General features: G+C 37.7%; 1 protein-coding gene across 7 annotated transcripts; it reads left to right on the plus strand.

The window, feature by feature from the left end:
• The first annotated feature begins 716 nt into the window (after nt 1–716).
• btbd10b (BTB (POZ) domain containing 10b) lies at nt 717–10354 on the plus strand. 7 transcript variants are annotated; one of them, XM_041987465.1, is made up of 9 exons: nt 717–913; nt 1398–1545; nt 4939–5135; nt 5530–5842; nt 6055–6157; nt 6563–6683; nt 7248–7445; nt 7533–7643; nt 9273–10354. In XM_041987465.1, the coding sequence occupies exons 2-9, from the start codon at nt 1445–1447 to the stop codon at nt 9602–9604; spliced, it is 1476 nt and encodes a 491-aa protein (XP_041843399.1). In that variant the 5' UTR covers nt 717–913; nt 1398–1444; the 3' UTR covers nt 9605–10354. The 7 variants fall into 7 exon arrangements, with proteins under 7 accessions (XP_041843399.1, XP_041843424.1, XP_041843437.1 ...); XM_041987490.1 differs by having other exon boundaries at nt 719–913; nt 4942–5135; nt 9273–10350; XM_041987481.1 differs by having other exon boundaries at nt 908–976; nt 9273–10353.
• Nucleotides 10355–12147: the final 1793 nt, after the last annotated feature.

Here is a 12147-nt window from a genome sequence, read left to right on the forward strand (position 1 = left end):
CTGTGCATCATTTTACTAGTGCTGATTTTTTTCAGGTCTGTGGGGTTCAGACAACTCATATCACTTACATTTAGAATCTTTCAACATAAATAACTTTGACAAGTTATTTCTCTCAAATCTTAACAATAAGGCCATTTGACTTTTATACAATATAGCCATAATATTGGTAAAGATGAGTTTAACATGCCTCACTGTCTCCCCAATGAAACAAATTCCATTATGTTTAATGTAGCTTCACTCTCTTAATAAATTTTGTACTGTGACTCAATCATAATAGCTAATTTTGACTAGAATGTTATTGTGACAGTAAAATGGAAATTTCGAATGAGAAAATCCACATTTTCAAACAGATCAGTAAGTTAAATTAGTTTTAAATGGTAGAAAAAAATAATTGATGATACTGATGATATTGCATGACTCCCTTTAGTGTATGCACATGAGTCTATCATCATCTTATTAGGGGTCTTTGGCTAAGTGGTACAGATTATGAACAAAAGTTGCTGTATTTATTTATTTGTTTATTTATTATGCTTTTACTAAATGTACCTTAATTTAGAACCAGTAATAAAAGACTTAATATAAATATACAATTCTTATGTGCCATACAGTGTTTTATATATTGGCAATTAGAGTCAAGTGGCATGTCTAACATTTTTGGAATTTTAACCGCAAACTATCGCGAGATCTGTAGGACTGCGTCATCTCAGTTCATTTTTAGGAAAAGGGGAATCGCTGTACCAGCAGTTTGAAATTAACTACTTTTTTATTTATTTCAAATTATTTTTCTTTTCAAAGCTAGCATCTACAGTTAGCACTTACAGCAACTATAATATACCCGACCCGTAACGACAGCTTTGAATCTTCTAGTGCGTCAGTACGTCAACGGTTCCCACGTTTAACGTCATCACAGGGGGTGAGTGTTTTGAAAGGGTATGGCTGGTTAGCTGGGATTACAGCGGAAAACGTAGCAAGCTAGGTAGCTATTTTTACATGTATTTTTCATATCAACTTAGAAAATCAAACCAGGTATGTAAATGCTGTTTAGAGAAATTAACTGTCGACGCGTTTTTCGATTAACAACTAATTAATACAGCTGTAATGTACCGCCTGTAACGAAAGCTAACATTAGCAAGCGAAGCATGCTAACATAGCAAAGTATTTAGCCTAATCGTAGGCTGACTCAGTCAGACAGCAACGTTGACTACATTTTGTTTTGAAATGGTTAAAGCCTAGGCAGCTTTTTAATGGCATTACAGTCGTGATTGTTTAACATAGTTTAAATGAATGCTGGCAAAACACGTGTAGTTAGTGAGGTGCTTTTAGGGTGTTCCATGGTTTGAAGAGGGCTTACCAGGGGCTCGATTTATAAGGTGATTTTGTTCTTTCCTGCTGTCCAGATTATGAACAGTGTAAGATCTAGACCGGACTCCCCCCTATACGGGTGATGGCAGCACGTCTGCAGTCATATGATAGTAACTCCAGTGACACCGAAAATTGGGAACGAAAAGCAACAAGCCGACCTCGCAAACTCTGCAAGCATTCGAGGTGAGCCAGATGAAAACCTGTGCGATTTTCTAAAGAGGAACATAACAGAAATTTCGTGTCACCCATTTTGAGAGGTTTAGGGTTTATGCTGGACTTGTTACTCGTGTTTGTCACTTGAACTGTGACATAATGAGAGTTTTTGACAGAGAGCTCAATTATATAAAATGATAAAACAGTATTGCATTTGTTAAATCAGCTAAATATAGTGTAAATATTCATTACTCCTGGCTTCTTTTTGGTTTGATTTAAAGCAACTAATAGATGATATTGCACAGTAATTAATGTACCCAATATAATTTAATGTATAATGTGAGATCACAGTTGATATCGGGTTAACCCTACATGCACTACGTGGTTCACACTAGTCAAGTTAGATTGTTATTGCAAATCTATCTCAAAAGTGCCTGATGACAGTTATTTGAGCTGTGATAATTTTCTTATTGATTGCAAAAACCGGTTTTATTTTAACATGGTGAACCAGCTCATGGATTCTTAAGAGTGCCATATGTTCATCACCCTTTTTATATAGATTTCTACTGTTTGCACCCCATTATACTGTTGTGGTTTAGTGATGCCAACTTCTTTATCAGGAGGCCTTGAATTTCTAATATGCAATGAACAGCATTTAGGTGAGCATTTCTTGAAATTGAATACCGCAACACCAGTGGCCATACTTTGTGTCAAAATATTTGTTGCCAAAGGAGTTACCTAATACCCATAATGTAACACATAAAGAGACATAACATGAGCTTGGGGGGGAGAAAATTCTAATTCCAGTTATAAATCAGCACTTGTGAAATGATGCAGTTCAAATTGTCTAAAGAAATTTTATTGTCATAGTGATGCAGTCCATTGTTGGTAATATTTAATTACACTTACCATGCAGTTTTATGACATTAGATGTTTTCAATATTTGGACAGGCTTTTAATTCACTGCATTGGCCAAAGCCACTGTTTTTCACCTTTGTTGCAATCCTGAGGGAGTTTGTTTCCATTATTGCAAAGAAATTTTTAGTATGAAGGGTTGGTCAGTGCTAGCTGACTATGCACCTCTTGTGTGGTCATTAAGTTAGTTAAGGAACTTTTAAATCTCCCTGTTGACTTCTATTAAAGGGCTTGATGTCCCTTAACTGGTTTTACAGCGTTGTTTTATTTATTCTACTTTATGATGACTTTCTTTTTCCATGTTTGGTAGATCCCACAGGTGCTAGGATGGCATGGAGGCTTAAACAGGAAAAACTGAAATGTTTTATGTCTGGTCTCATGCACCTCTGAAATGGTCAGGAGGTTTGAGTGTCAAATCAGTCAGAATATTTGCATGCACTTTAATAGTTTTAGGGTTTCCCACACAATGCTAATACTCAGGTGGACAGCCCAGATATACTTATGGGTACCTAAATATATTAAGCAACCTTCTCACATACTGTATTTTTAGTTTTACTATTTATGTAGTGAAATCTCTTACTGTAGAGCTAAAGGCAAGCATCCTTCAGTACAAGCATAAACTATTTCTTCATGCATAGACCACCCCACTTAATACAGACCTGGAAGATCATTACACTGTATTGCACAGCAGGAATGCTTGTTCGGTTACACTTTTGCCAAATTGATTTAGAAACTTTTTCAGACCCTTAGCATTTTTAAGCACATACCAAAAGAAAAAAAACCCAAACAAACACCCTTCTGAAGAAAACCTTTATTACTGTGTGTGAGAGACTGTCTCCACCATGCTTCACCTACAGACAAGGAAGATTTTATTGTTCAATACAGTTGTGCTCCAGATTTAGAGACAGTGTGTGTGTGTGTGTGTGTGTGTGTGTGTGTGTGTGACACAGTTTGTGTCATAATGAAATCAACAAGTTAACATACACCACTTCTTTAGACCTCATTTTGAATGATTAGGTGTGTCCAAACAATTGATGAATACTTTAGCTAAATACTTCCAAGCTGAGTGATGTATTGGATAGCCTTAAACCCCTGTACACTTCTTACTTACAATATCCATTATTTAGTTTAAAAAATTAGGTTAATGCTAGCCATTATGGTTATCTATTGTTACTGGCCTTTTTGTTTGTACTGGCTTTTTCTTTAACTTCCAGGTCTAAGTACAGGACAGGAACTGTAGAAAAGTGCAGGTCTCCTAGTCCATTTCAGTTCTAATTTAATATATATATATGTGTGTAGAAGTAATTTGACTTGTATTATCTGAGTATTTGTTCGAATTTTAGACATTCAGTTTATCGTGATTCTATTTAGTTAAAGATTTTTACATGTGTTTTTTTTTCCAGTTCTGTTTCAGTCAGATAAAAACACATTATTTCCCTTTTTGTCCTCTTTTCTTTGTCATGTCAGCACATTGACTGTCACTAATGTGGCTGGGCTTATCATTGCAACTTTATTTTCTTTCCTTTTTAATTAATTTAATGACATGCTTACCAAGGAGCAGTGATGCGGACTCTGCATTGGTCTGTCGTGGTGAAGAAGGAGCTGAGCCAAAAGGCAAAGCTCTCGATTTACCGGTCGATCTACGTTCCTACCCTCACCTATGGTCATGAGCTGTGGGTAGCGACCGAAAGAACAAGATCGCAAATACAAGCGGCCGAAATGAGTTTTCTCCGCAGGGTGGCCGGGCTCTCCCTTAGAGATAGGGTGAGAAGCTCGGTGATCCGGGAGGGACTCAGAGTAGAGCCACTGCTCCTCCACATCGAGAGGAGCCAGATGAGGTGGCTCGGGCATCTGGTTAGGATGCCTCCTGGACGCCTTCCTGGTGATGTAGTCCGGGCAAGTCCCACAGGAAAGAGGCCCCGGGGAAGACCCAGGACACACTGGACGGACTACATCTCTCGGCTGACATGGGAATGCCTCGGGATGCAGCTGGATGAGCTGGTGAATGTGGCCGGGGAGAGGGAAGTCTGGGTTTCCCTGCTTAGGCAGCTGCCCCCGCGACCCGACACCGGATAAGCGGCAGAAAATGGATGGATGGATGACATGCTTACCAATGCTTTTCTATTGATGTTTCTTTCTATAGATTTACTCTAGTTGGTTTATTTAGATCATTCGAGTGTAAAGAAACATTTAGATAGAATTAGGAGTTCATGGCAGCACCAAACATACTTAGCTGCACTTAAGTGTCTGTAATTTAAATGTTGGAAGTTTCCAAAATATGGTTGAGCCAGTTAGTCAGGTTGTTATATAGGTTTTCAAGACCTCTTGTGCAATATTGTTGGAGCACAAATATAATGCTTTATCCTATATCCCAGTCACCTCCCAAAAAAGGAAGTTATACATGTTGATTGTGTGTTATAATGTCAACGCTTTACAACAATGAAATTATATCACCATCTGGCCTTGAGAAAGAAAAGGTAGCATTACATATGTTTCTGTCTTGGAAAGCAGCAGTCAGGCCAGAGCTTCTCGGGTGGAGGCAGAACAGAGGAAGATGAGCCTGCATGGTGCCAGTGGGGGCTGTGACCGCTCACGTGACCGCCGCCGTTCCAGTGATCGCTCTAGGGACTCCTCACATGAGAGAGAAGGCCAGCTGACCCCCTGCATTCGGAACGTCACTTCACCCACCCGCCAGCACAACAGTGGTGAGCGTGCATGCATGCAAAGAATAGCAAGCTTACATGACAGTCATGTCAGAGCTCTGTAGCTTGTAACAGCAACAGCTGACTGCAACATACAACTCAGAACATGGTTTATACATATCTGATCTGCTTGGCTGTGAGTTAAACAGGACAGCAATAGTGACTACCTGTTTGGGATTAAACCAAGACTGGTAGTGATTTGACCGTCTAGATATGTATATGTATATTTTGAGTAGGGCTCTTTTTAGTCTTTTTGCTTTTTGTTTGCTTAGAAGTAATACATCTAAAGTTTCCTATTAAAACACAAGCCTTTAATACAAACAGAAAATAATAATGCTTGTAAGTGCTTGAGTTACTTTTGTATTTCATTGCCCCTCCCCCGTGTTTGTGTGTGTAGACCGTGAGCGAGATGGCCCATCATCTAGGCCCAGTAGTCCAAGGCCTCAGAGAATCTCACCCAGTGGTTCCAGCAGCAGTGGGGTGGTGAGCAGTCGCAACAGTAGCCTGTCCAGTACCGAAGGCACCTTTAAAAGCTTGGGAGTTGGAGAAATGATTTTTGTTTATGAGAATCCTAAGGAAGGAGGTGCAAGTGCCACTGTTGGAAACCGCAACATTAGGACCTCAGAAAGAGTGACTTTGATTGTTGACAACACACGCTTCGTAGTAGATCCCTCCATCTTCACCGCACAACCCAATACCATGTTGGGAAGGTACAGTACACAGTGTTAGGCATTACTGTGTCTTTATTGTTATTAATATTATGGTTAACATGCACCACTTCTTTAGACCTCATTTTGAATGATTTGGTGTGTCCAAATGTTTGATTGATACTGGATAACTTTTCATTGTTTATTTAATTTAGAAAGTTTTGTTGTTGTTTTTTTTTTTGTTTGTTTGTTTGTTTTTTTCCCTATTATTTTAGAATGTTTGGATCTGGGAGAGAGCATAATTTCACACGGCCCAACGAGAAAGGGGAGTATGAAGTGGCCGAAGGCATTAGCTCAACAGTTTTCCGAGCAATTCTGGTTAGTGTCTAACATTTTCTCCATTTATTTAAATAATTTTAGACTAAATGTAAAACACACACAGTACATAACACTGTTGTTTAGGCACTCCACAAACTGTTACCTTCAAAATGATCATAAAGCTGAAGTAACATCCCTCTAAATGGTTAACAGTTGAATCTCATTTACCATCTGTTAACCAGCCTATCTAGTAACACTTTAACAGACTGTAATGAATTCACTTTAACTTGTGAATCTTTATATGTTTTGTTCTATGACAAAATACCTAACCAAAGGCAGATACAGATGGGAAGTTTTTATAGTTTGATTTCTAATTATTTTAACTTTTAATGTGCACTTTATAAAGTAAAGGAAGAACAGTGTTTTAAGTGTCTGACTTATTTGTGTTTTCTATCTAATTGACAGGATTACTACAAATCTGGGATAATCCGTTGTCCAGATGGAATCTCCATCCCTGAGTTGCGGGAGGCGTGTGACTATCTATGCATCTCTTTCGACTATAGCACCATTAAATGCAGAGACCTCAGTTAGTATTTTGTTCAGGATGAAAGTGCTTTTGTCATTCATTAATAGTGTCATAACAGTTTTATTCCAAGTGAGCAAGAGAACAACACTGCCTTATCACTGTCGCACTGTGCAATTTCATAGAACATTAAAGATTACTTTTAGCTAATAGAGAATGTAATGAGCTTCCTGTGTTAGCAGGTTGTTGTCTTTTTTTGTTTTTTTTTCTTTTGTTTTTCTTAGTTGGTACAGAAAAAACTTTTATTAACTGAGTTTTGTACTTTTGGTGCAGACTAGGAAAGAGGAGTTATTACTGTGCTAAAATTTTAAAAAATATTAGTTTATATGATTTATTTAAACGGAATTTTAAATTAGTCATTAAAACCTTGAATTTAATTTAAAGAATTCACCTTTCAAATGACATGGAGGTTACAGCAGACGTCCATTTGATTGCTCTGTCCAAGCCTACTACTGTGTGTGAGAGTTTAATTATTTCCCTTTTGTCTGCATTTTCTCTCTTAGGCTTTATGCTTGATAGTCCATAGTGCTGCTATAAATGGTATCACATTTTGTCACTCATTAACAGGTGCCCTGATGCATGAGCTGTCCAATGATGGAGCTCGACGTCAGTTTGAGTTTTACCTTGAAGAAATGGTTCTGCCTTTGATGGTGGCCAGTGCTCAGAGTGGCGAGAGGGAATGTCATATTGTAGTCCTTACTGATGACGATGTGGTGGACTGGGATGAAGAATATCCACCACAAATGGGAGAAGAGTATTCACAGAGTTAGTACCTGCAAACAAAGAAATTGTATACAAAATACAAATATGTGATAAAAGTAGTAAACAATGTTGTTTTTGTTCTCTTTGCAGTTATTTACAGCACAAAACTCTACAGATTTTTCAAGTATATTGAAAACCGAGATGTTGCCAAATCTGTTTTAAAGGAGAGAGGACTGAAGAAAATAAGGCTGGGCATTGAAGGTACACTGAGCTTTACAATGACTAATGCAACTAATCCCCTGTTATAGAAGCAATGCTTTGGTCAAACATCATCAAACAATCAGTATGTTTAAGGTATTGGCAGCCGTGGTTGTATGGTAATGAGTTAAAGAAATTCCCCTACAGAAAGGGTATAATACACAAATGTCAAACTACACAGATTTTCACCATAAAAGCTTATTGTTTGTGTGTAAAAATGGTTGACAAAAAAGAACAGCATGCAAAAATAGTGAAGTTGATAATGAATATCAAAATCATATAAGTTCAGATTCTAACGGCCTACGGAAAAAACAACCCAAAAAAAGTTAAGCAATAGAGAAAATAACACTGAAGGCATGTTTCGTGGAGTCAGTGGACTGGAGCACAGAAAACAACCGTAAAGGCATGAAAAAGACATATTTCACGATATAAGCTGATGAAGAAGAGCATGTTTACACTGCTGTATTCAGTCAGAAAGACGTGTGTTTGTTTGATTTTTGCCACCTTAGGACCTTTTTTTAGACAACGAACATACCACAAATAATCTGTAAAACAGATTAAATCTAAATTTGATAACAATTTGAAGCCAGCCTTTGCCATTATGTAAATGCTTTTAATCAAAACGACATATTAGGTAGGGCTGGGCTAAAATGTCAGATTTTTTCAAACCAAACCCTATTTCTGATTGTAAGCTCTCATAACTATTCCACGGCTGCATTATCTTGCATAGAGAAATGCAGCGCAACTACATCAGTGATGTCTTTCCTCCATGATCCTTTCTCATCACACTGGATCCACTGGGGAAATAATTTCCCGATGTTGGTCGTCTCTTAACTGGAATTTGTGGGCTGAAGCTGCCTTGCTTCTCAATGAGAGCAGCGTTTCTCACGGCCGTTAGGTGTGCAGCTAAATTCCAGTAGCGAGTGACGGCTCTCTTAACTGTGTATGTGTTAATGCTTCTAGACATACACCATTCTGGGGATTTTAGAACCTCGGGGCTTTCTGGTGAAATCAGCCTGCGTTTACACGATTTTAACCATATAAAAGTGAGAGGACTTTACTCCTCAGAATTAAACCGATAAGAGATTTGGGCATAAAAGTTTATGGTTATGCTGTCAGGCTTCATTATAACCTACAGTTTTGATTTATTTTTTTTATTTTTAATAAACAATACATTCAGACGAAAGAGAGAGTTTCATGTGTGTCGGCTCAGCTGACTATAGTGTTGTCCTCCACTCGGCAGCATGTCTACTGAGGTGCAGAAATAATAAGTTCTTCTATCTTTGGTTTAAACAGCCTTTAAATTAATTTTGCAATGGGTCATTACGTGTTTGGAGGCTGAGGTCGCAAAAAACCGAACCAACTCCTAATAACTGAAAACGCCAACCAGTTTAGGAATGAGCTCTAACTACGGAAACCCAAAGAGAGCATTTCCTATGCATAGTAAAGGGGGGTAAAAAATCTATTTTCATAAAAATAAATAATCATGAACGGCTAATTGGAATGAATAGATTAAATCGATTAATCGACCAGCCCTATTAGCCGAGGGGAACGACACTTAAGGGAGTTACTGTTTTACAGATCTACGTATTAGAAAATAACTAAATGAATGCTTTTGCTTGGTGTTGACAGGTTATCCCACATATAAAGAGAAAGTGAAGAAACGACCAGGCGGTCGTCCAGAGGTTATTTACAATTATGTCCAGAGGCCCTTCATCCGCATGTCCTGGGAAAAGGAGGAGGGTAAGAGTCGCCATGTGGACTTCCAGTGTGTTAAGTCCAAGTCAATTACCAACCTGGCAGCAGCTGCTGCAGATATCCCCCAAGACCAGCTGGTGGTGATGCACCCTGGCCCACAAGTGGACGAACTGGACATCCTACCTAATCACCCACCCAGTGGGAATCACTACAGCAACAACTACAGTAATGAGCCTGATCCTGATGCACCTTCACCTGCTGTCTGAGGAATCTGGTCCTCATTCAATGCCTCTGCCCCTTTCCTATTCTTCTAGTCCTTTTCCCAGCATGCTGCAGCATGGAGCGCCAGGGGCACCATAACCATATTGCCTTGACACCTCCTTTGCAGCCTTAGAGCCTCAAAAACATGGATGACTGTAGAAAGAAAGAAATGAGGAAATCCAGACTGAAACAAGGAAAAGTTCACTGTTCTTTTCATTTTGTTTTTTACTTGACCAAAGGAATTTATTTTTATTTTGGAAACTATTCTGTAAAACAGTTAGTATTAACATTATTATTTACTATGTTATTGTACCTTAATTTGATGGGATCGGCTGAGCACTGTCGTGGTGTCACGGTTTTCTCCAAGGGTTTTGTTTTACTGATGATTTTATTTTCATTCTCTTGGGTGGCCCACTAAATGTGCTTTAAAGGAGAGAATATAGAGGTCGAAGAGGGAGAATATCTGACTTTCTGGTCATGGAGGAATCAGTTATCACCACTTAGTGTCATGATCTCCAGTTGAACTCCTCACAGATGTCTCTAAATCTTGTAATGGGTCATATACTCATTGGCTGGATCTGATATGTGATGTTACGCTCCTCCCACAGCCAGATATTAAGTAGAGCACAGGCTGTTGTGGTCATTTTGTGCAAAGCTTGAAATTGTTGTTTAAAATTGAAATAAAGATAAAAAAAAAAACAATGTGGATATATTTGTATCATTACAAATATTTTAGACCTAGAACTGTTTTCAGTTTTATTATTTTGAGTTACCACTATTCACTTTTCCAGTGAGATATAAGGTTATTTTCTGTAGACATTTATGTTCTCCAGATATTAAAATGCAATAGCTGACATCATTTTCCATGACATTTAAACATTTCTTTGCTCTATAATTAATACCATACTTTGAGTTTTGACCCAAGTCTGGTAGAATGACCCTACAGCTTCTGTTGGACTTACTACTTGCAAGTAATTGTAAGAAAACATGCTAAAGCAACTGTATGAATGTGATACTTTTCACTGTTGGCATATAGTTGCATTAGCATAACATACTAATGCAAGTATGCACATCAAAGAAAAAACCCAGGGTTACTAGCATGGGTATAAACAGGTCAGGCTTACATTTATAAAAAATATAGTCAGACATTCAATCTCACCAGACGTCTGTAAGTATCAAGACTGAATAGCAATGAAATTAAATCAATACTCATGACTCAAGCACATATACGTAAAATATTTTATGCAAGTGGATAAAGCCTGATTTTATATAGTTGAGAGATGATAGTTTTTCTTATATGACTACTGGATTGCTGAAGACGATGTGCTTCACCTTTTTAGTTCAAGGATTCAGAAAACTGAAGCAGCAGCGTCTCCGTGTGATGAATGAACCATCTTTTATTTTCCACTTGTAGCAGTTTGTATTGATCTTCTCCATCAGAAACGAAGGGAGGCAAGGACAGATAATAGATGAACTGTCAACAGTTAAAACGAGCCTCAGCACTGGATTCACACTTTGCTCAATTCTGCTACAGCCATCGAATCAAAGTAGTGAAGCACTGCAGGAGCAGATCCGACTCCCTCACGAGGCCCTCATAGGTCGTAGATACCGTAGTGCAATATCAAACTGTCAGTAAGATGCATACCATGTCTGTGACATTCTGCCAAGTGATCAATATCATTTTCACAACAGAATTCATAAAATGATGTCCCCAGCATCTGCAGGAAGATAAGTCATGATGGCAATGGCTCTGAAAAGAACAAAAATAGCATTTTATTTAATAAATTCTCACTTTTTTTGCATTTGATCCGTTTCAGTCGCATTGAAAAAAATGTTCAAACAATTATTGCAATTTTCCCACAAAAAATAAAGCAAACATCAAATATGAAAGGAAGAATTAAATTCTTCTCATCAGCATTAACAGATATGGAAGATTTCATGGAAGCATATTATTCACATGCTGGATCAAGATGTGATGAGACACTTTACACTGATGATTTATCTGTGACTATATTATTGCCTCAAAAACAGGACATCAGTGGGTAGGATATGTTTGAGTTACTAATGATTCAAACTTATTTCATGATATGTTTGATAATAAACTGAATCTGATTTAAATGTGAAACTACATAAATTACAAGTTCACATTTCACATCTGCAAACGTCTAAAGTGTTTGCTCCCTGTAAGAGATGCTTATATCTAGTAATTCTCTCACATTTGTCATGAATGAATAAACAAAAAAAATAGTGCATGGTCATCCTTAAAAAAGTCTGTATAAAAGTGTGAACAGATGGTTAGAGTTATGACATACCTGTATATCAGAGGCAGTAAAATGACCTTTTTGTTTGCTAAGAGGATCTTTTTCTCCCTCTAGTTTCCAACAAAACATCCTCTTATAAACATTATGCTTTTTATTTCTAATCATTTGATCTTGTTTCAGCTTTCTGTTTTTTAAATGATCTATTAACATAGTTGCTTTCATAATACAAAACTGAACTGAAGCAGCATCTTTAACATAAAGTTACATAGCTTTAAATGTAAATAAAT

This window comes from Melanotaenia boesemani, chromosome 1 (assembly GCF_017639745.1).
Source record: "Melanotaenia boesemani isolate fMelBoe1 chromosome 1, fMelBoe1.pri, whole genome shotgun sequence".
Taxonomy (NCBI): Eukaryota; Metazoa; Chordata; class Actinopteri; order Atheriniformes; family Melanotaeniidae; genus Melanotaenia; species Melanotaenia boesemani.

What these genes read in the sequence shown, in the direction of transcription:
- btbd10b (XM_041987465.1), top strand. Translation starts at nt 1,445, where the DNA reads ATGGCAGCACGTCTGCAGTCATATGATAGTAACTCCAGTGACACCGAA. An exon ending in AAACTCTGCAAGCATTCGAG is followed by an intron (nt 1,546 to 4,938) that starts GTGAGCCAGATG and finishes TGTCTTGGAAAG; the next exon opens with CAGCAGTCAGGCCAGAGCTT. An exon ending in CAGTTTTCCGAGCAATTCTG is followed by an intron (nt 6,158 to 6,562) that starts GTTAGTGTCTAA and finishes TCTAATTGACAG; the next exon opens with GATTACTACAAATCTGGGAT.